This window comes from Ambystoma mexicanum, chromosome 4q, assembly GCF_040938575.1.
Source record: "Ambystoma mexicanum isolate Mex_15411 chromosome 4q, UKY_AmexF1_1, whole genome shotgun sequence".
NCBI classification, from domain to species: domain Eukaryota; kingdom Metazoa; phylum Chordata; class Amphibia; order Caudata; family Ambystomatidae; genus Ambystoma; species Ambystoma mexicanum.
The window spans coordinates 85,540,856-85,565,209 of NC_090928.1; the positions used below are offsets into that span (position 1 = coordinate 85,540,856).

Here is a 24,354-nt window from a genome sequence, read left to right on the forward strand (position 1 = left end):
GCGATACCACACTCCATGAGTCCCTGTATTCTTTTCATGCCAGACTCTGAGTCAAGTTTTTCGATCAGGCCTTCCATCTTCCATCTAGGTTCAACCACAGGGACCGAGGGCCCTCTTAGTATTGCATTGTGCTACACACCCTACAGGCATTTTCAACACAAACAAACACACACACATGCAACAACATGGAGAGTGAAACAGCCAGCCAGGCCACAGAATTGTATTTATTTATTTATTTTTCGGTTATTGATTGAGCATGGACCTATGGAGTGTTGTATATTGGGTAAGGTTACGGGTATACATCCGATGAGTACTGAGTAAATCGTCCCTAAAACAAAGCATTCTACCATAACGCCCATCACATTTTCAGTCACATGGAAAATGTACATTTGCAGTTGATGGGGGACCATGTAACAGTGCTGAATAGGGTATTAGGTGAGATTTGGAGGTTGATCATCAGGAGATATATTTGACTGGGTGGGTTATGGGGAGGTAAACCTTACGGGTTATGAAGAAGTTGGTCATGAAAAGGAGGTTCGTTATTTCCTTTCTGAATTGCATGTGGGGGTTGGCAAGCCCGAGGTGGATGAGCAATGAGGGTCCACAGTCTTGGGATACAGAGAGCAGTTGCTTTCTGATTCTTTATTTTTGGCATTTCTGCAGCTCTAATCTTGCCTGGTCCTGTCTTCTGGTAATCTGCTTGGTGCCAGAGATGGTGGCTTTGTCTGCCAGGTAGGAGGGAGTGTTCTTGGTGCCAATGGTGTACATAATGAAGAGGATGGGATGCATGCGTGTAGGACTAGCCAGCAATGTTCAGGGCAGTATGATTTTTTATTTGTGTTTCAGTAAAAAACTGTTCACACAATTAATAGATCTTATCAAATTATAAAACAATTATATCATAATTCACTATGCATGCCTACCCAAAACATGATCATAAATGTACATATACACATGGGGTGATCATAGACCACCAGCCACACATATAGTGTTCTCTATGTGTACATTACTCTTCTAAAGATATACAGCTTGCATATATTCACTCATATTAAAGATTTGATTTTTCCTTTCACTCTATAGGTGCAGGCTTACATTCTGCATCATTAATCAGTATCTCTGCCTTACACCAAACACTTCTTAAGACTGCAGATAATATCATGGAGGTACTCACAATGCAGTAAGCCCAAGTTGCATCCTCCTCAATGTTCTCTATGAGAGACACACAATTTTTATAACCTTTGCAATAGCATCCATTTAGAATTGGGCAAACTGTAAGCAAATTCCTACTAGCTTATAGCAATAAGTGTCATAACCTATATTGCTGATTCTCACTGGGAATTTCAAGTCTCAAGCCTATTGTCACCAATGAAAGAAGTTGGTTCAGTGGTAGGAGACTAATAAATATGTGTAGACTTCGGTTTGGGACCGCACTCGGGTAACTTTACGGACATTGTAAAATAAACACTTGGGTGGTGTATTGGCTATACATGGATTTAGTCGACAGATTCTCAATATTACGTTGCCAGTCCCATATCAAGGATTTCTTCTTGTGATATTTGATCATAGAGCTTAGTATGCCCTGTTCTTCTGGATGCCATTCAATGGCTGCAATAAAAAATGTTCCTGTTCCCCCGCAAACATTCTTAACGATATATGTTGGTTTGTCTGTATCTTAATTAACTTATGCAACAATGACATAATGGGATCTCCTTCAATGCACAGGATTTTAAAGTACTGAATACTCTTCCTAATTTGCAACAATACATTCAGGGAAGGAATACCTCATTTCAGTTGTATCACTTGTATGAGGATCCCCAGACACAACCCCAATACTGGATGCCACAATTTGCCTTGCAACAGACCATTCTTCAAATTTGTGTATGTTCAAGGCCATATAGAATACCCAAAGAGATACTCTCCTTGTAAATGTTTAACAGACCCTCTATACAATTGCCTCCATGTGTTGATTTGATGACATTTTTAATGGCTGAACATTTTCCTGTGGCACTCCCATTGATCTCAAGTTTTGTGTTGGGCATGACTTTACCATCACTGAAAACTGCCCATAGATATTTAAAAAAAAGGGGAAAACTCGATTTTCTTGTTATTTATAAACCAGCCACATGCCTTTTACATCTTATCCTTGCCAAAAGCCATTATTTTCGTTTTGGCCTGGTTAATTAATAAATCATTATCCTTTAAATAGCATACTAGTACCCCTAATGTATTTTGCAGACCAAAGGGTGTATGATCAAGGATAACCAGATCATCAGCACAGGTGAGCCACAGGATATGTTCTGATCCATATTTAGGTGGAAAATCGTGAGCTTTACTAAGAGCATCATTTAAATTGCCCAGCACACAGCCTTGTTTAAGGCCACGATCTATGTTAATTAATTTAATGAGTTTGCCCTCCAAATCCATCCATATTTGCACCATACTATCCATGTAAAGGGCTTGGATCATCTTTATAAGCCCCTTGGTAGTAACCCATTTAATGACCTTCCTCCAAAACTTGTTTTCATTGGTAGTATCAAAGGCTGCTGTGTTATTCAATCAGGGCTAAATACAGCTGCAAATCCCAGTTTCACCTTGTGACCTCGATCAACTGTTATTTTCCCACTCTTTTTACTCAAAGTTGACAAGTCTAAGCATAAAGCCTCAATGAGCTTGCTGGAGCCTGACATCCCTGACTCAGCAGGGTTCTTAGATTTCAGAACACTGCCTAAGTTGTAGTGCATTTTATACAAGAGGAGCACGCCACTAAGCCACCCTACATTCACCTACTAGCACAAAGGAGCAGAGTAATAATGCCAGGCCAAATGGTTTGCTCACTGCTTGCTCTTCATATAAGTCCTGTCCCATTCAGCGGTCAGCAGACTGACTACATACTGTACTTATTCAGCACTTCCATTCACAAGTGCATGCTATTCTTACCAAGGCTTTTTTTAATCCCAGGCGGGGCTCGGGCTTGCAGTTTCCTTGACTTACCCTCAGGGTAAAATGGAGCTCAGCACCAGTCATTCTTAGCAGGTAGCAGGATGCACTTGTTCAGTACTTGCCCGACGCACGTGCGGTATGCACACTGAGGCATTTTTTAATATCAGGTGGGGCGGGGCTTGCAGCTTCCATGACTTCCTCTCACGATACAACACAGATCATCATCAGTCCTTCTTAGCAGGTAGCAGAGTGCACTTGTTCAGTGCTTGCTTCACATGCTTCATATGTGGGTAGTATGTGGCTGAATTGGCAGATGGGCACAGAAGCAGTGCAAATAAGTTTCAAGAATGCGTCAAGTGCAAATCTTCCATGGTGTCTGGCACCTCTGTCTCGCACTTTCCTCTGCAATCACTTCCCTTACCTCGATACACAGGCACTTTGACACGTCACATTGTTCAGGGTGTGCAGATTTTGAAGAGGATCTTCTTCACATCTTGTCATGAACCACCGTACGCGTCCCTTCTGGACTTTGTGGTCCCTGACCCATAGGGGACTAAACTCAGCAGTACTCCCAACATGGCCACTGAACACGGAACGCTGTTTGCCAGTCTGCGCGTTGTACGCTCTACGTTCTACAAAGCAGACATGCACCTGCGCGCCTGCACGTCTCAGTGCTACCACTTGCAATAGTCAGACGTGTGCGGCTGGAGTTCGTACTGCGATTACTTCTGATTCCTGGTTCCCGGTCCCCTGAATCTCCTCTTCCTTCATCCTTCCCCTTTTTCCTCACCTTGCATTTCCTGGATTGCCAGCGCATTCGTATCTCCGAGTGCACTCCTCGCCGTTTCCTGGACTTTTTCCCAGACATCTGAACGCTTCCTGGAGTCGGGTCACGAACCGCACGCTGGAACCCGAGGACCCACTCACAGGGTTATACAAAACCCGAACAGTGCGAAAGAAGACATGTTCGAAGATCACAAACAAACAATACAGACAGGTGAGAAGGGGGGAAACCTGTGACACATCTAAAGTGGTTTCTAGGTAGATTCCTAATAGGACTCCTTGAAAATATCAGTGCATTTCAGAGGTACTACCCACACTTTAAAAAAGAAAACTCGTAAAATACTAACCATCTGCATTGATATCATATTATACAATGCACCAAAAAGTTATCTTACAGCATTTCTTTCTTGATCTGTTTTCTTTATTCATTTAATTCCATTGAGGCTGTCTGACTGTATGCCAACCATGACTAGTATTGGCAGCATTTTCCACTGAGCTGGTCACAGATAACATACTGTAACTTAAAAAGATTAATTGGAGTTGGAGTTGTGATTATCCTGGCATATGGCATATGGCATACAAAGCAGTCACGAGTAGCACACCAGTGTACCTGGTGGCTAAACTCCATATTTTCTACCACACGCTCTTTGCGCAGCTAATTGGCCAACCGGCTTCACCCACAAGCAATCATTTTCTTGTCATGCACCCACCCTCTGGAACTCGATTCCGATGTCTACTTGGAATACCCCTAACAATTCTCCAGTTTTGCAGATCTCTCAAAACAATCCTCTTTCAACAACACCTGACGAAGGACTAATTCCAATGGATGCACATACCAACCCAGAGACCTCACGGTACTGCACTACTGTTAAAAGATGCCGGCCCAAATGTTGGCTAGCCACACTCCTTACAGCGCTCAAGCTAGGTCTGCACTTAGAACAAGAGAACAGATTTAAAATAAAAAAATATCGTGATAAACTATTGGCACTTCAACGGCCAAGGCTTTTGAAGAAAAATACTAACTCCAGAGAAATCTTTCAAGCTCCTCAGCGTGACCTTCAAGTGTGACAATGATGAACTATAATGCTGATATATTTATTAAATATGTATCATGAACAGGCACTCCTTCCAGCCTTCGGTGCACTTGTTGATACAATCTAGCACACATCATTCAATGCTTAGAAATCTCATTCTGGCCCTAAAGTATACACACAGTGCCCCTAATAAACCCCTGGGCACAGGGAGCTGGGGACATGCATATTGGACAGAAAAAACATGAGTGTGCAAGAGGCACTTAGTGTTACATCTGAGGGAAATTCACCTCACAAAGCCATTTAGAAGGATCCTTACGAAGATGATGATGTCAGGAAATGGGACCCTTAAGGGCGTCACTTATAGATTGATCTATCAACACTTGTTAGGTTCTTTGTGATTATTGCAAAAATCATGCTTTTCATAACTCATATTGTGATAACACTGTTGCGCAAGTAGAGTTGTGAAAAGGATGTATTTTGGTTCCCTATTCCCCAGCACACTTGCATTTCCCCTGCTGTCTCTATGGGGGTCTTTTAAAACCCCCATCTATTTTGCCCATCTCACCCCTTACGCAACCCCCACCTCTCCTTTTCCAGGGGACACCTCCTATGCCCTCGCCAGTCCCCACATTTACACTGCATGGTTTCCCCACATCCTACTTACCGATCATACTCCTTCACAGGCTAGGTCGTCCTGTACCCTTTTGTTTGCTGTGTGCTACGTAAGGCATGTTTCATACTGGTTTCCATGTGAATTGTGCTCTATGCAATACTTGGGGCACCTTGTGTCATCCAGAATTTCAGCCAGTTGTCCCATGCACAGGTTAACGAACATGAAAAACAGGTATTAACCCAGTGAAATTACACAGGCTTGTTCTGGTTTGTATTAGTGTTAGCATAACTGGTATTGAAGGAGCCAACCGTTTCTATTTCATCACTGTAAATGTTAAAGGAGTTAGCTTGCCAATGAATGTAGTTAGCAAGTAGAAATTGGAAGGCATAAGAATTGATGTCCTGATCATTAGAGATAGAAGCATTTTAGGTATTCTGTTTCCCTCTCACAGATGTGGTTGAGATACGATTGAGCAGATATTTCAGGTGTTCTTTCAGTCTATGGGGTGTTTGAGGGTGGTACTGAATCAAGCAGAGTATGAAAGGGGCATTGGAGGATGCTCTGACCAGTAGAAGTGGATGGAGGTTGAAAGTGTATATCAGATTGTCTGAGAATGAGACCAAGGATATTCTCTGCAACACAGCGGTAACACACCAGACTGTGTGGGTTTGTTATTTTGCTTTTTCTTTCATTTTCAATCTGTCTGTTTTTAAAAAGTAAACTCAGTATTTTTAATTTCCTTTCAGGCGATACTGTGCTGGGTGGCTGACTGAATGCTGTGGTTGTTCTCTGAACCACAGCGTTTTTATTCCTGCAATCTATTTTGTTTTGCATTCTCTGTTTTATTTTGTTTCCTTGTATGTCGTTTTTTCAACTTCAAGTTTGCCTGTAATTGTGTAGACTGGTGTTTTTGCCGGGGACTACATTTCCCAGCTGTCTTTACTTTCATACCCACACACTTTGCTGCATGTGAGTCCTTTCTCGCTTTCACCTACCTTCTCCAGCCTCCTGAGGGGCTGGTCTATACATTTCAATGATTTCCCTATTTAAGTGCCCTCGCGGGGAGCGCAGCGACTGAGCGCAGCCCGAAGTCAGGCCAAAGTCCGGCCCGTCTGTGCTCGTCCATGCAAAGTGTGTGCTCTGGGAACAGCACACTGGTAAGCTGCACATGTCTCGCAGCAAGCTACTCACCTTAGCGCCGATAGGTACAGTATTTCCGTCGGGTTGGCAGGAAACTAGGCATGAGTCGTCTCTTTCCCCTCTACCCTATTTGCATGTCTTTTTAACGCACGCTCTCTTGTGGCACATAGGTTGGAGATGTTCCCCCCCTTAGAGGATCACTGCCCGGATCTGGTATTTGTCACAGAGACTTGATTCACTGATGCCACAGGTCCTGATACAATACAAATGCTACCTCCAGGTTACGCCTTGCTAAAAATTGACCGGGGAGCTAAACACGCAGGGGGGGGTGGGGTTGTAGTGATATACAACACGCAATATGAGTGTACGTTGTAGCAAACACACATGGAATCTGAAATGGAATATCTAGTGGTAAGAGTGTTGGTAAATGCATCCTGGGTTTGTCATTTTGTATTGGTTTATCGCAATGAATCTCCCCTTATTTACTCAAACTTTTCTTGGTGATGCATCTAAATTAACCATGCAGCACAACAATGTGGTTGTACTTGGGGATTTTAATGTATGGGCTGAAACAGACTGGACCAAGCACATGAGGCTTTGCTTAAAGCCATGATGGAACTAAAATTGACACAGCATGTGGTTGGTACCCACCCATACAAAGGGCTATACCCTTCCGCTTACGTGGTTGGATCATCTGCTTGTACCGTTTATATTGAAAACTGGAGGAGCTGCGAAAGAGCCTCTTCACCATAATAGTTCGTGGTTGGGATGAAATTTGGTCAGAGTGGAACCCTCTAGACTCTTTAATAATGTTATACAGCAGCAGACTGATGAAAAGGACAGGTTGGGCCCCCTATCTACGGACATAGTTAGGTTGAACAACAGTCTGGAGTCTGTAGCAGACAAACTGGGCCCTTTACAACTGATGAAGAAGCCACCTTCTCACTGTGCCCCCTGGTATACTCCGGAACTCCTGGCATTACGCCTGGAGGTACGGCAGGTAAAACGGCAATGGAGGAAAGGATATGAGGATTATCTTCGTCAAAGGTATAAACAGCAGCACTTGATCTACCATAAGGCTTTAAAAACAGCCAAGTCTATTTATTTTGAGTATTCAATCCAAGCAGCAGTGAATGTCCCAAAGAAAATGATATGAGATCATTAACAAATTGTCTAAACCGGATAGTAATACACAGATAGCCACCTCACAATCTTTGTGTGATGAGCTCTCTACCTTTTTTATCAGTAAATTTGAGGAGATTAGGAAGGAAATCGTGGGAAAGGGAAAGCCAAGCGTTCTACAATATGCGAACATTGAAAGAGGCATCCCTATGCTCTTGGCCGGAAAAATGGCAGAGGACCTTTTTTCTGACTTCCCCTTAACGAACAAGCAGGAGCTAATTTAAATAGTTGCAAAGCTTAATTTGGTGTCGCCCTTAGATCCCATTCCACTGAGACTGTTTAAAGCAGCGCCTATGGAGTTTTATGACACATTGGCTGCTGCAGTAAATTTGTCTCTGCAGTGGGGCGTAGTTCCGTCTAAGCTTAAACAGGCTTTAGTTATTCCATTGCTGAAAAAGCCATCACTTGTTCCTCTGATTTTGGCTAACTATCGGTCTATTTCTCTGGAAGCAGTAGTGACCCCCCAATTGAGAACTTTCTTGGAAAGCCAAGACATCTTAGATAGCTTCCAAATGGGCTTTCGCTCCTTGATGGGAACTGAATCAGTTGTGGTATCGGTATTGGATGATCTTACCGTGATCAGAGATGGACCTGTCGGCCACGTACGATACCATTGATCATGGAATATTGATGGCGAGGCTAGAGGAGGCAGGATTTGCTGGGAGAGCACTGGATTGGTTTCATGCTTTCTTGACCTCTCGCTTGCAGATAGTTTCCCTTCACCCCTACCGCTCCTCTCTGGTTTCAGTCTTCTGCAGTGTCCCGCAGGTTTCGGCTCTTTCTCCACTGCTTTTCAATTTATATATTCACCCTTTGCTGATCTTGATTCATCTGTTTGGCTTTAGAGTCTTCTCATATGCAAATGATACACAGATGCTGTTTAGACTAGACACTAAGCAGGGTGATGTAAGAGATGAGCAAAAAACTGCCTGGAAGCCGTCCGAGTCTGGATGGAGTCAAATTCGCTCAAGTTGAATGGTGGGAAGACAGAGATTCTGATATCGGGCCTGCCAGGGGCTGCTGATGGATGGTCCGATTCTTTTTGGCCCGCATCATTGAGCCCATTACCTGAGCCTTCGAAGACAGTTCGTAATTTAGGTGTAAAGCTTTCGGAATCCCTGTCTATGGAGGCACAGGTTAACTCAGTGTATGGTGCAGGCTTTGTTAAGCTCAAACAGCTAAAGAAAGTCCTCCTGTTTATTTCAGATAAATTTCATGCTCATGAAGTGGCAGTTTGTGTTAATGGGAGTCTGGATTATTGTAATGCTGTTTACCTGGCACAGCCTGCCTTTCTTATGCAGTGCCTGCCAGTGCTACAAAATGCAGCAGTGTGTTTGGTTACCCACTTGCCAGCCAGAGAAGGAGTAACGTAGGCTAGACAATCTCCCCATTGGCTCCCGGTAGAAGCTCAGGTACAGTTAAAGCGCTTTGCATTATGCACCGTGCCCTAGGTGGAAATGGATACTTCGCCATCCAGGAGAAACTGGTTAGATATAGCCCTGTGTGTTCTTTCAGAACCTCTAATGAAGAACTCCTTCCGATACCCAAGCAGAGGAAAGGAGGTTTGTGTGGCCGGCCCTTTTAGTGGCCGGCCCCAGGCTTTTAAATTTGCTGCCTGACAATTTGAGCAAAATTGAGGATTTCTTATCCTTCAAAAAACATCTCAAAATGTTTCTGTTTAGATAAAGCTCAGAGATATCCTCTTTGACACCTGGGTTTTGTTTACATCTATCCTGACTATCAGTTGTTTGAGCGCCATGATGTCTTGAGTGATGGAGCGCTATACAAATAAATTAATTGATTGATTGAAGGTGAATACGTTAAGGAAAGAGTTGTTGGAGATTAGGGACCTAAAGAAGATTACAGAAGCATAATAGGGTGAACAATGGCAATGCCGTAAAGGATGCATCAAGAACAAAACTGATAGTATGACGGGAAGTAAAGTTTGTCATGAAGGCTTGAGAGCGAGCTCAGAAGGACAAAGAAAGGAAATTAAGGAAATACATGCAAGATAATATATGGAGCTATTGATAAATGTGGAAAAGCAGAAAGTAGTTTGATGAAGAACAGTTACAAGTGAAGCATACTCATGCACAAAATAGGGTCTGAGTCCTCACTATGTGTCACAGTAGCCTCACATCTTCACACGTGCTTCTGGTTTATTACAGTTTATCAGTCTGTACAGGAACAGGAAGACCCACTCTATATTCATAAGATTAGTGAAATTTGTACATACATTGAAATGCTGAATATTGAACAAATGGGTACACACACAGAACCACTCATGCTATGTACATCTATGCCCTCAAACATTGGATCCCCATCTCTGTCACTGTCAGACTTGTCCTGACCCCACTAAAGGACTTTGAACGAAACTAAAGAAACCTCTTCTTGAAGTACTCTATCACAGAACAGTCAGCTTGCACGTCCAATCACTTCTACAGGAAAATCACAGCTTTCAGTTTAAGCACACCCTTTCCACCCAAACAATCTTTAGTCAAGACCTTCTTATATCTAGTTTTGTTGTACATTGTTAATCTATGCAGCATCCTCTTCTGCTTCCCAAAGTTGTTTATGCTTTCTAATGAGTGAATGGGACTATATCAAAAGCAATGTATTTAAAAAATAAGAAACAAATATTATGAAATGGAATTGTGACATGCATGTTCGGAAGAATAGTATGTTTTGCCTCACGCAGATTTTCTATAGGAATAAAGTTGGAGCAATTAAGTGAATGCATTCAAATAAAATATATTATGATCATAAATGTTTGCTTTGCATCCAATCTACAGTTGATGATGTCAGAGGATGATATGCCGCATCGTCCCATCTTAACAGAGCCGTTCTACCTCAGTCCCAGAGCAAAGTATAGCTCGCCAATCGTTCAGGTCAGTACAATATGTTTCCAGTTTTGGGCTGAACGAGGCAGACTGTATTCTGAAAGCAGCCACATGTATGAAAATGGACATTAATGGTAAATCACTGGAATGAGTGCACATGAATGTGATATACATAAGGAGAGGCCTTTCAAATCAAAGTGTAATCAGATACATTTAAAATGTAGTAAGTTTAAAAGCGTGTTACCCTCTCTCACCTAAAGCAAAACTCAAGCAGTTTAAAAAAAGAAACTCTTTGGGAAGTTGGGAATGCTCTTATTTATAAATATCTTTCCCTTCAACTTGAGTACAACTGCCACAATCAGGGAACACAGACTTACGTACGTAATTCCTCAATTTACATACAGCCTCAGTCATGCAACACATTTTCTCAGAATAAATCCCTTGACTATGAGACTCCTCTTCTGTAAATCTTCCTAATGACCCACTTGGTGTAGAAACAGGAGGAGGCAGGGGGTGGGGCGGGGAAGTAAACAACAGAGTGGCCCATGGTCGAACCAGTAAACTGTGGCATGCATGCAGCCGAGGGTCAATGGTTAGACATGGGAAGGTGTCTGGGGTTCAATGGCCATCCTAAAGGTCCTCTGACTTTGTCCCCCAATAGACAAGCCACACCAGAAGACCAGCAAAATAAAGCAAACAGGAGAAACTATAGCGATAGAAAACGCTTGGAGATGATTATGGTGAAGGATGTGCCTTCCTCTCATTACAGCACATCCTTCTTCTCACCTGAATCCATCATCAAAGTCTCCCACCCTCATCCTAGTCCTCATCCCCATTTTTGTCCTTCTTTCCTACTCTCTCGTTCGCGCTCCTCCTCCTAATCATGGGTCATTGTCCCTTGTGTTTGACTCTCCTCATCAATCCTCTTATTGCCTTGGCCAAGTCTCTCATTCCTAATCTCTCGTCCTTCTTCTGTTGTTATTTTGGAAATTTAATGGTTTGCTTTCATGTGATACTGTAGTGCTGCATTCATTTTCATTGATTTGGGACAGTTCCAGCCCTGCACACAGAGATTAAATGCACTCAGAAACCTTGTGTATTCAATTGTCAAGGCTTGTTTTCTTATATAAAATAATGGTGCACTTAACAGATATATAAATGTATTCTCCCAGGTGAGCGTGTACTGACGAAATATCTCTTTATTAACTAGTGAATCGCACTTCATTATGTTATTCGCATTGAGATTAACACATACAGCATTGTAGGTCTACTGTAGAGCTGTTGGTGAGCCGTCAATATTGATGTGACAGTTAAATGCATCACATTAGTCCTAATAAACAAGCGTGCATACTACTCATAGAGAAACATAAAACACCAAATTCAAACTTTTTGTCTAAGTTCTTTAAAGGCAATTTAAACGACTATGTGCTGCTCAGCGCCACCATGCCAAATATGCAAACTTGTCCCTAAAAATACTGTCAGTGTAGAATAATAATCATTTGTCTCTCGTCCACTAAATTAAATACTTATATAATGGGCCTCATTACGACCCAGGCGGTAAGGGGTTTACGGCAGCGTAAACAGCGCCGACCCTTACCGCCTGAGTACGAGGTCCCTTAGCGCCATGGCGGATTTAACTCCTGCTTTTAGCAGGTGTTAAAATCCATGGCGCTAAGGGACCATGGAGTTAATTACGCCACCGTAATTTACGGTGGCGTAATTAACGCCTTCCCCACTCCCATTATGCCCTATGGGGCAAAAACGGGAATGGGGAAGGGTAAATGGGGATTGGGGACTTACCGCCCCGCCAAGGTCGGAATGGGGCGGTAAGTCCGCCAACCACCATGGCGTAAACGTAGTTTACGCCATGGTGGTAAAGTCACGGCCCAGGCGGTAACTTACCGCCTGGGTCGTAATGAGGCCCAATGTGTTGTTATGTTTCTATTTGGCCTGTTCCAGTTTGAATACTGATACAAAGCAGCCAGAGGTGCACCAGCATCTCAGCCTTGTCTGCCCCTATCTCTTGTCACAGTGATTGTCACGAGACTATATTCGCGCTTGGTTCAAAAGGATTTCAATAATCACAATAAGTCCATTGGTAGACAAAAAATGGTTGAAATGATTTTGAAATAAACAATATCATAGAATGTGAAGATTGTTGTCTTGTTTATTCCTTGTTCTGCATAACAAGGAATAAACAAGACAACAATCTTCACATTCTATAATATTGTTTATTTCAGAATATAGTCTTGTGACAATCACTGTGACATTTGTAATTTTCAGAACCTTGTGGGGGGTTCTCAGTCATCGAGATTTTTCGCTGCTGGGCATTCAGTTTCAATTCAAGTTTGGAGAATAGCGCACAGTTACTTGGATCTCACCCATTGCTGCATTTAATATTCCCCCATCTCTTTCCTGCAGTTTAGTTTATTGGGAAGCAGTAATACTAGTAAAGGCAATCTCAAGCTGTCCTTTTTATTTCATAAAATGTTTAGAGGCAAAATTTATCTTCGGGTTTTCTCTTCGTTCTGAAAAACGCCTGCCTCAAGCTTAAACGGCAACAAGCATTCACCAGGAAGAGGCAAAAAGAAAAACACCAACTGCAACTACCAACCCTTTCTCATGTGTAAATTCACTTCTTATTGCTACTTTATTCTCTATATACTTCCTAGATGCCCCTATACGCTCATCCAATTAGAATGTCTTTTTTCTCATGACCTCACACACATGAAATGTTGTGTGATAGATTTTTCAGCGTCGGAACAATAAGATTGGGTAAAACTACACACATTCCTATCCAAACATTTTTCTAATTTCCATGCCTCTCTGTTCCTTCTTCTGAAAACTATGCTGTAACACGTTCATGTATCACCTGTTGCAACAACAGACTTTATCTCGCTGTGTTTACTTCTACCTGTCTCATTGTATTACAGTTTAACCATCTGTTTTGTACAGTATGTTAGAAAAGGCATCTTTTAAGCATTTAACCTTCCCAGCATAGCAAAACAAGCATTAATGTGGTAATCACAGGAAGATAGCTCAGGGCGACATGCTCACCTTGGAAGCAAGACGACGCAGAGCAACACAGGTTCGATCCCAGGGTCCGTGCTTAGAAACCTCTGGGTATTAAGTGCGTTATAAATAACCAATGACAATGTATGTTAGTAGCATCAAGGTATTTCCAATTGTTTTATATTCACACATCAGAAAGTCCCCATAAATAAATGCTGCATGTTCACGTAATACAGCTTCCTTCACATACTCAGACATATCACATACTCCTTTCATCTTTTCCCAGTCATCCAAGTCTTTTGCACCCCACCTAGTACCTCCTCCTAGTTGTAATCCTTCCCTCATCGGAGGCACATTCACATACTTGTAACCTAGTACCACTGAAATGTGTATCACTTTGTTTTTTCTTCTTTTCATAGTCATCTGGACTTTTTCTCTCTCCTTTTGTCTCTTTTTTTTCTCTTGCTTGCTCACTCATGCTTTCCCTCTCATTAACTCAAGAGTGGGGTGTTGGTGTGGGTGGGAATGGTGCAAGAGTAGGCAAGGAAAGAATTGAAGGCTGATTTAAGGTTTTTCAAGGAGACTGGATGCTGACCACATAAAATGTGTAGTAACCTATGCGAATGTTGCTGTTATGCTGAAACAACTGGTCTGTAAACCTGCATATGGATCTCCGTTTGGTGTTCTACAGTTCATTACGGGGGGCTTTCCTTGGAGGGTTCTGGGTAAGCATGGAATTTTAGCTTGGTTATTAAGTGTGGAACACTCAGAGGCAAGAACTGAATCGAGAAGCTGCTTCCGTGATCTAGAAGGTAAATGTTGAGACACGAGTGCTGCTCAAATATTTCCCTGACAAACATCGGTAAATGCTGTTCACCCGATTGCACCTTTCTTGCATCAGTTAAAATTGGCAGGCCTGCATTAATATTGACACCCTTTTTGCATAGACATGGTTGGTGAACTGGTGGATTTGCAAGCCTTAACTGAGCGGTAATCACTCTTGCGAAATTCCATCTCGCGTCCCACTCTCAGCAACATTCTTTCCTGTACCGGCCTCGCCGCGCATCTCTTTTTTGACCACCGTTACGTAGCTTCTTCTTTCGAGTACAAAGCTTCTGCCACAGGACTTGGGATACTTTCCAAAATGAGCAACCCGCAATAATCATGGGCCATGTGTGACCAGAAGTCCGCCCAAATCAACATTAAAATGTGCAGCCAAGGCACCTCGTCAGAGCACACATTACTAGAACCATTAATATGGAGTGGCAGGAAGCATTTCTTCCAACATGGCTCCCTTCCGCTCCATATCAATGAAACTGAATGTGCAGTCTAGTCTTTCTAGACTAAAGCGCACGTCAGCTGCCACGTTTGTCAGAGAAAAACAAACCTGACGCGGCAAAGCTTTTCAAGCATGGTAAAACTATTAGTTTCCCAGTGCATTTTACCCCAGAATACTAATGGCAATAAGCCCTGAGCCGGTGGGGATGGGGGGGGATATTACCATGTCAGGTAATGCCCCCCGGGCCTTCGCTCATTCCTGTAACTATGGACCTCAGGGGCACTACCGACACGGCAATGCCCCCACCCCGGCTCGGGGCTTATTGTCTAAGTATATCTCCCCCTACACATAGTCCCACATATCAACTGTATCTGCATTCTATATAAGAGTGGTAGAGGCATACCTTTTATACCTGAATCAAAGTGATTGTTAGGGGGATGAACTATACTGTTGTGCGTTACTTACTGCCATGAAAGATTGCACCTAGAAGGTGTGTTTAACATTATTGATGATGCCATGAGAAAAGTTCTAAATCAAAAGAAATATAAAGGGCCTCATTATGAGTGTGCTGGTCCAGTAACAACGGTGCCAGTAAGCCTAACGGCACCGTCTTTACCAGACCGGCACATTCCGGGTCTGCAGGACGGCACCCGCCTGCAGACTTTCCGGGAAGCACCGGCACCGTTATTAACGGTGCCGGTGCTTCCCTCATCCCCATTCCCATTGAGTCCTATGGGACTGAAATAGGAATTGGGATTAACAATTTTCCAGCGCCTGACTTCCAGGAACACCGGGGTCGTAATACCCCACTGTTTCCTTGGAGCCAGGCGCAAGACAAATGCACGAGTCCAGCGGCAGCTTGCCAGTTTTACCGGCACTGCTACCGCCAGACTCGTAAAGAGGCCCAAAGACTTTCAAATGAGGAGGTTCAAGCTGTATGATACATAACTCTGCTGCCAATGTAAAATGTAAAAAGTGTTTAATTTGCCAGCAGAGGTTAACATTGCATATAATGATCATAAGGTGATGACAAACCCTTTACCTTGCATGTTGTTTGAGCTGGGACCTTCTTTAATAAAGCCAATGCAAATTCATGTTTATAGATGTAAAATGCAATGGGGAACTGCAAAAGCAAAACTATTAGCTTTGCAAATGCTAGTTTATTTTTTGGCTGTCATATATTTCAGTATCTGAGCATGTTTTAGCCATTGACACCAGTAAAACATTTGAGCAGTATTATAAACGGCAGAGGTGAAGGCAAGCTTTCGAAAGGTAGATCTACTTTGTCTCCAAGATTCCGAAGTTCCGAAGGAAATCAAAGACTTTGGCCCTCATTATAAGTTTCTGGTATCCCGCTAGTATTACCAGCATTATACCAGCAAACTGTACCACCGTTTACGCCGGTTGGTGTTCACGGAATTACTGGCAGATTCCAAGTGGCAGAAACACTGGTACATCCCCATTCGATTTAACCTGTATTAATGGCACCGGTATTACCGGGCGAGTAATACCTGTGGTGTTTTGCCTGCAGGGTGGTGGATATGCCTCCAGCTCTTTGCTGGAAGTAAATCCTCCACCCTACCAGCAAACGTATAGCTGGCTGGTCCTGAAAAGTGGTACACGTTATTACAGGCACTTTATTTCCGGACCAGCTAACTTATAATGAGGCCCATACATCCTGCAATGCTGTAACTCATCCACCATAGACGAAACACAAAACAGAACACAAATCCCTCAGACTGAGGGCGGCCACCACAAAAGAAACTCAAACCTTTTAACTAGCCCCAGAACCTTGTCCTAGCCCTGTAAATGAGGTTCTCATCCAAAGAGATGTTCCCCTAAAGCCCAAAACACTCTACTCAATGTCCCCCATCAGCTGCTTTCTTCATGCCCAATAGAAGATTGGCATGCATGCAACAAAATGGGGGCCATGGCTCGTCAGTAATCAGAGCAATGAAAGTTTGCTCTGAGCCAACATAAGGCACTCTACAAAATGATTGAATGCACCAAATCAATCCAGGCTGACAGTGCAAAATCACACACTCACGGTATTGAAACCCAAGTACAGCCCAAGTACAGACTTTGGTGCAAGAAACACATCTTAGTGATTGAGTGAGTGACAGGAACCCTATTTGAATTGTGGAGGAAATGGAGATCTCCATTGATATTCAAGATTAAGTATGAAATGAATGCCTGAAAAGAAAGTCTGAACAGAGTCCTTTACCTTTTCTTCATTCTGCAGATGTTCAGATCAGATGAAAGTAGACCTAACAGTCCCGTTGTGAATTCCGGACTAGACATCCATCATGGAGAAGGCAATGGCAGCCCAAGTCCCGTTCTGGATTCCGGACTAGACATCCATCATGGAGAAGGCAATAGCAGCCCAAACCTCCAGGTTGGTATCATATATTTTTTAGAATTAAGTGAATGTGAAATAATAATTATAGCTATTATAGTAGTGCGACTGACTGGGCCTTAGACAGTCCTATACATGCATTTGGAAAGCCACCATTTCTTGATTTAGTTATCACAAGTACAGCTAAGTTGTACAGGATAGAAAGTATTCTATATAAATATGCACAGGCATGTGAAGTAACCCTCAGAAGCGCCATATAATTACATTAACATCCAGCACGCTTCTCTCCCACAAACAAACTTACATTAAATGTTTGTGCTGGGTCCACATATGGGAGAATTGATGACAGGGTCTGTTATGCGTGCAACTCTAGTGGTATTATATAGTGTATCACAAAGACAATACCATGTGGCGTACAAAATCTGGAATATGGCTAGGTACTTCCGCCATATGCCTACATTCGGTCTTCTAATGCCAGGTGCAACCCTGCATGCTCAATTGCAATCCTCACAGGGCTATACAAACATCATATAACATCATATGCCAAGATACAGCAAACATGCCCATTGTGCGGTCCTGGAAATCACTTGATCCACAGGAGCTGCTGAACCCCACAGACCCACATAAGCGTTTGACCGACAACTGATTACGAACAGCTGATTTCCAAACACCCATGAGGGAAAGGGGAAGTGGGTAAAATAACAAATAACAGATCTAAGTCTTCAAGGCTTCTGACAATCTCCATTGGATGAGAAAACAAGATCATTACTGGTTATCACTGCAATAATTAAGTGTTCAAATAAATCCCCATTATCTCTTATTACCTATTTATTTGCTCAGCTGAGCCAACTACAAACCTTTTTTCTGAACTTTTATCATGTGATCTATTGAAACAGAATAACTCTATTCAAAACAAAATTAAATGTTTAACCCTGGGTCTTCAGCTTGTGTCTCTTCTTGTTCATACTCCTCGGATTGTGTTTTAAAAAAGAAGAAACAGGTTCTAAACTGAACCACCTGTGAACTCTCATCCCCAATGTTTGACTGTGAAGTCCTTTTTTTCATTCAGCAAGTCTCTCTCACCAAAGTAGAATGAGTGTTTGGTTATTAATTTCAGTCTGCAGTCAGACACCCCTTAAGTCTGGTGAGCAGTTGTGCGGAGAAGAACGGACAAAATAACTTAAAAGTCACTTTCAGTGCCTTAAAGAGTCTTTTGCTTTCCCGCACGTGTGTCCACTTCTTGTCCTCTCCAAAATGCTACACACAGTCAGGAGAGATGTGGCTCAACGGAGGCAAGACGCATATCACCCGTGTCCACTCGTAAAAGCAATGATGAGATTTGTTGGCACCACAATGTGGTTCTATAATACTATTTAAATTTCTTTCTGAGTGGAACTCAATGCCTTCATTAACGCAGTGCCAGAAAGAAAAAGAAATGAAACTGAATTCACATCAATTGGATTTCGGTAAAAATAAGTTCTGTCTCTGACTAGCGAGCATGCATGTACTTCAAAGAAATACTGAGCGTGCTTCACTGAAAACACACTCTTAAAACTTCAGGCACGGTTCTGGTATCTTTACCATCTAGTGAATGTTTTTTTTAAAAAGTCGTATCCTGTTGCTAATCCTCTGTTTAATGATGGTGGCTTGAAAACAATTATACAGTCACTTCTCTCTCAAGAATTGCTACGCACCCAAGGCGTTTTCAGCTGACAGTGTCCCACAAAGTTCAGAGCGCTTTCTAGTAGTCTCCTGACTTCCTGAAACTCCTGATTCTCCTGAAATGTGTCCCACTGAGGGAGAGCCAAGACAAACAGGACATTCCCAGATTAAGTGGATGATGAAAGGCAGTTTAGAATGGGTGCCTGTCCACCTGTTGGCAAAACCCACCAATCATGGCTCAGCATCACTCCCTCCATGATGACTTGGGGAGCGTTGAGTCTAAAACAACTCAATTAAGGTTGAACCCTTAGACAAACAAATGAACTCATAAGAAAGCTAATGAAGTGACCAGAAATGGTCTGTGATCAGCAATGGTCTGTGATCAGAGATTTTGGGCTGTGTGGTGGGAAGTTAGTGAAGGCACTTTCTTTGGGTGGTGCGTTCCAGTGTTTGACCTATATGGTTTTAGGGAAGGAGTTGAATGATTTCACAGTGTTGTTTCTTACCATAGCTTCCCCAGTTAGTGCAGAATTTGATTACATGAACGCACCATGCAAGTGTCGGAATTTGGGGCTTTCAAAGTGCACTTTAGCAGCAACAGCACATGGAAAAAGGAAGTGTTTTGCTTCTGCTTGTTTTTGGCATTGACTCCACCAGGTAGTCGGGGACCATAGGAGCCAAAGACAATAAGGATGACGGACAAGATAGTAGCGCACAACAGAGTCGGATTGTTAGATGGCTCCATGTCATGAGGGACCTCATTTCCCACTCCTGGGCTTTTCTTTCACCTTAGCTTTACTTCAGCCATTGTATTCAATTGAATAAACTGCAGCCAGATTATTACTGGCAAATACAAGGTGTGTTGTTAAGGTATGGGCTTGCCCACAGTATTGAATTTGTTTTGCTCGATTACTGTCTATTTATAAACTAGCGTGAAAGCCTGTGTACACGGGCCACAGTGCGCAGCGAGCGAACAAATGCACAGATGCTCTAATATATTTCCTAAGGAAACAGCTCCCTCTAGCGGTGACAACAGTCGAAGTGAGCAGTCTCTACTGCGCATGACTATTTCAGACAAACATACATCTGGCCTTTTATTATATTTTCTATGATGTATTACGGGATGCAATAATATACAATTAAAATTAAAGCTTTGCCTGCCATAGCTGGAATAACTTTCTATACTCTGTAATGGGATGGAACATGTCATTTTTACCAACTGACACTGTTTGGAGCCACGTGCAGTTGTAATTTAATACCAGTCATAGTATGTCTAAGATATGCATCTAATTGTAAACATAAGTGTAAACAATGACTCCATATACCAGTGATAAACAAGTTCTTAGAGCTCTGTGTCGGATAGTTTCTTGATTTATTTGCATACAAAGTTGGATGAAAAATCTTATTATTAATATATTGTTTGAATGTTTGTCGCAAATGAAACTTGTGCCTTTTTTAAATAATTCCAGGCATTGCAGGACAATCCCCAATGCAACAAGAGCCAATGAAGATATCAAAGAAAACTGCAAGCCCCACCTCCTTTGTACATTCTAAACCCTCATTCAGCGCACCTGTCCACCAACGAAGAGTCCACAAGTTGCTCACAGTTACCATGCAGTCCTTTATGACCAGGGAGCAGCCTTGCGGTGATCTCTTCGCTTCCTGTGTGCTCATGCACCCTGGATTTCACTGGATGCTACTGCTCTTTTTGGTGATTTGTCTGGCTGCCATCATCTCCAAATGGATATGCAACTCTGCTGCCTTCCTCCACCCCCGATCATTGGTACTGGATCTTTAATGTTGGGATGGGCGGGTGTGTTTGTATGTGTATATATGTGTATATGTATATATTAGTTGATAAATAAACTCCTTTGTTAGCCTAATTAAGATATTGACTTGTAGTTTTATTCTTGATGAACACTTTGCTAACAGACTGAACTAAATATAAATTGTGTACAATACCACCCCCCGCTACCCCTGCTCCCAGGCAGTCCGATTCGGTAATTACAGCTCCCATCTCGTGCAAAGGTGTCCTTAAGGCGTGTTCTGCCTGTCCATGTTGGCATTTGTCCCATTGCATGACATTGAAATGTTTAACAGTGTTGACTTTGTGTCTTATTTGGGTAAACCTTTTACTACGCACAGATGAGCAATCCACCTCCTTGTAGGCCCTTCCTCTTCATGTTTACATCCTTGACCTCGTGACTTTATCATAACTGTAAAAAAAATTCTCCAATCATGTGGAAGGGAATGCTGTCCATTGGCAGACGTGTATGTAGTATCGCTTTAGTGTGGGAGTGGACGGTGCTTACAATAATTTCCTGTTTCATTCAGAACTAACATCTATTCCCTAAGCAGTTGGAGAAAAACCTCCAGGGTCTCAATGTGTATCAAACATGTATAGTGAATTACATTTACTGATTCAAATGTTCCATAACGTTGCCAAGTAAATATAAGGGATTCCTTTAATTGTGTCTGCAATAGTAAATTTAAATATACTCATTACATATATTTAAATATTTTTAAAAAATATGTTGGTGTTTGAGATGTAATATATGTTTCTATCTCAAACGCCAGAAAAGTTATGGTTGGTTTAAAAGGCTTGATACCTTTCACATGAAATGTGAAAATAGAATAATCCATTTGAGCCCAGGCACACAAGCCACGATGCCACCTAGTAACCATTGCTGCAAGTTCACCTCATGTTCATGAGCAATATCAGCAAGGCATTGTGGGTATGCAAATTGACCCAAATGCAAGCCTTTTGCACCAGAACATTCTTTCTTACAGGGAGGTGCTACTTTATACATGGCTTAATCAACGCAAGACAGACATTTCTCAAAACTGCAGACACTTCATACCTGGTTTAAACCTTATTTAGGGAACACTGAACCAAAGGTTGAGCCCTTTGTTCCACTTTTGGCGGGCTTCTGCACACAAGCCCTCCAAAGTGGTGCCATTCTGTCAGGGTACCACAGGAGGTGTGGGAGGGGGTTTAGACACCCTGGACTGAGTTGCCTTGCCAACTCAAGTCGCACTCTGGTGTGATTGGCCCAAGTGGTGAGCCACCCCGCTCACCACTTAGCGTGTTTTGATTGAAAGTTAGGCTGAATGAATGAGGGTTTTCTGCATAAAAGCAGGACTTTTGGGACTGGATCTTCAGAAGTCGCCACAGGACTTAAGAATCCGACGAGGGCAAAGCTGAGCCGACCTGCAACGACGACGCCTCCGGTGGAGCTCTGCTGAACCGACTCACCACTTCCCAACGACAGAGGAGCTTTCCCTGCTGGAGAATCTTCTTCCCCTGACTGGTGGGAACAACCAGTCCCTTTGCTTTTTCTTCGCTTCCAGGGCGTAATGGTCGAATTGCCCATGCTGAGCACCCCGGCAACCGGATAGCCACTAGCCCGTACCGCGACCAAAAGGTGGTGCCTTGTGACGGAGCACTCCGCAGCTGGTCTCTTCCCTGGTGGTGCAACGATCTTCAACTTTCCTTCGACGACGAGACCATCTCATCTCTTGGCAAAGCCCCGACTTGCATCCACCACCAGGAACAACTGCCCCCGCCGGAGCTGTCTCTTCACTTACAAGGTACTGTGTTCACCTGGCTTCCTTGTGACGGTTAGCGCGAGGTGTCTTAAATCCTTACCTTTCCACTGGGTCACCTCCAGACCGTCTTAACTTTTTGTTCTAAACTGGTCCAACCTTTCTGTGACAATTTGCTACAAAGACTCCAAGTGCATTTCCACTGTGATACTTTTTGGGACATATCGCCTTGCCTCTCTACGAGTGGGCCTGGCCTCTGAACTTTGTGATCTACAGTAGACCCTGCCTTGCTTGTCTTGCATTTGCTTCGTAAAAGTGTTGGTACCGAGTTGGTTTCATACCCTACCTTTTCTCTCCCGTTCTAACGAATATTAGAGTGCCATCTAGGTTAAAGCATTCACCTCTGTCTGCAAATAAGTGGTGCCGTTGAACCTAGACTTGTCGAAATATTGTTAGGGGATTCATATACTTATAGTAATTGTGATTGAAGTTGTTTGCCGTATTAGTGCCAGTATGTTTTTCATAGATGTGTTTTTAAAATAAATAATTATATATCTTTACACCCAAGCTCTGTTCCGTGTCTGCTTGTTCTACTGTGTAAATTGCCCTATCTTGTATACTCCACATACTGCCTAACTCTTCTTGAGGGAAGTCTGACTGCTCAGCCACAGCTACCAAGTGAATCTGTGTGGTACAGACTGCTACCAAGTGGGTTTACTGCCAAACACCTGTAGTCATAAATCTTTTGCAGTGGTCCCAGAGGGAACTGCACAGGTTTCTGCCTAACAGGGATTTTGAAGCGTTAAGGACTAGACTGTTACTGCTCAAATAAGAGGCGATCCCCTAAAGGGAGCGCTGTAAACCAGAAGGTGTAAAATTGAACAAAATGAGATCGTCTGCATATGCTATGCATTTAAGCTTAAATCCTTAAAATCTAGGAGGATAGCCACCTCATCCATTACTATCCTCCTAGAGATCAGCAATGTACCGATGGAACAATGTCGGGCGATGACAGCCCTGACGGAAGCCCCAGTTTACTTTAGCCATACCCGAGAAATCTCCATCAACGTTCAGTCTTACTATGACCTCATTGTCTGAGTATAGCAACTGCAGCAAGCTTGGATCAATCACCCACCTAGTCAGTTTTCCCCAGAATCTTGATCTGTCAACAGAATCGAAGGTTGAGGACAGATCCAGGCTTGCTGCATACAGCGGCCTCCCAGTTGCCCCACCAGCTTAAGCTACGCAGGAGCAAAAAAAGATAACCCACTTACTACTGTCCGTATTCCCTTCCTGTAACCCGCCTGCAAGGGGCTACATCTTTCTATGGTTTCTACCCATTTCATAAGTGCCATTGGTCGATAACTCGCAGACAGCGCCAAGGCAGCTACCTTGCCCCTTTTTTATAAATAGGGACTACGAGTGCTTGTTTCCATGTTACTGGAATAGTTACTGGAAGAGTGGCAAATTAGTTAACAGATTGAAAAATGTCACCCCATAAGTCAATTTTATTTTTAAGCAGGTAGATTGAGATGCCGCCAGGACCACATGAACAAGAACCCTTTGATTTATCAATGATCATTTTAATATACAATCAAACCCAAAATGTCAATGTACAATACGCATGTAAGTCAATTTATCAGTTTCCAGCTCAGCCGCACTAGTTCCAAAACCCCTTTAAAGGTGTTCTACTCAATCTCTGAGACGAAAGAGTACTGAGACTTACACTGTATCTGGTCCGGTCAGTTTAATTCCCACCAGATACTTCTAGCACCTATGCTTGTTGTCTCCACGAGAAAATCCTGGTTTCCTTTAATGTATGACTGAATTCTATGGTTCTTTTAACCAGCATTTGTGACTTTGCTTCAAGATGCATATTTTTCCTTTCTTTTCTTCCAGCTCGATGGTGATATCTTTAACTTTCCTAATATCTCTTCTCATTTGTTGTTTCCTAGTATTTACCATTT

The 24,354-nt window shown here is 42.8% G+C and overlaps 1 protein-coding gene across 1 annotated transcript in view; it reads left to right on the forward strand.

Annotated features, from left to right (window-relative positions):
- The window catches only part of LOC138468478 (uncharacterized), a 219,483-nt gene extending 198,759 nt beyond the window's left edge, over positions 1–20,724 (forward strand). Inside the window, exons 14-16 of the mRNA XM_069609005.1 lie at positions 10,485–10,580; positions 17,066–17,218; positions 20,311–20,724. Coding sequence (XP_069465106.1) covers positions 10,485–10,580; positions 17,066–17,218; positions 20,311–20,349 — 288 coding nt within the window. The 3' untranslated portion in view covers positions 20,350–20,724. The remainder of the gene's footprint in view (positions 1–10,484; positions 10,581–17,065; positions 17,219–20,310) is intronic.
- Positions 20,725–24,354: the final 3,630 nt, after the last annotated feature.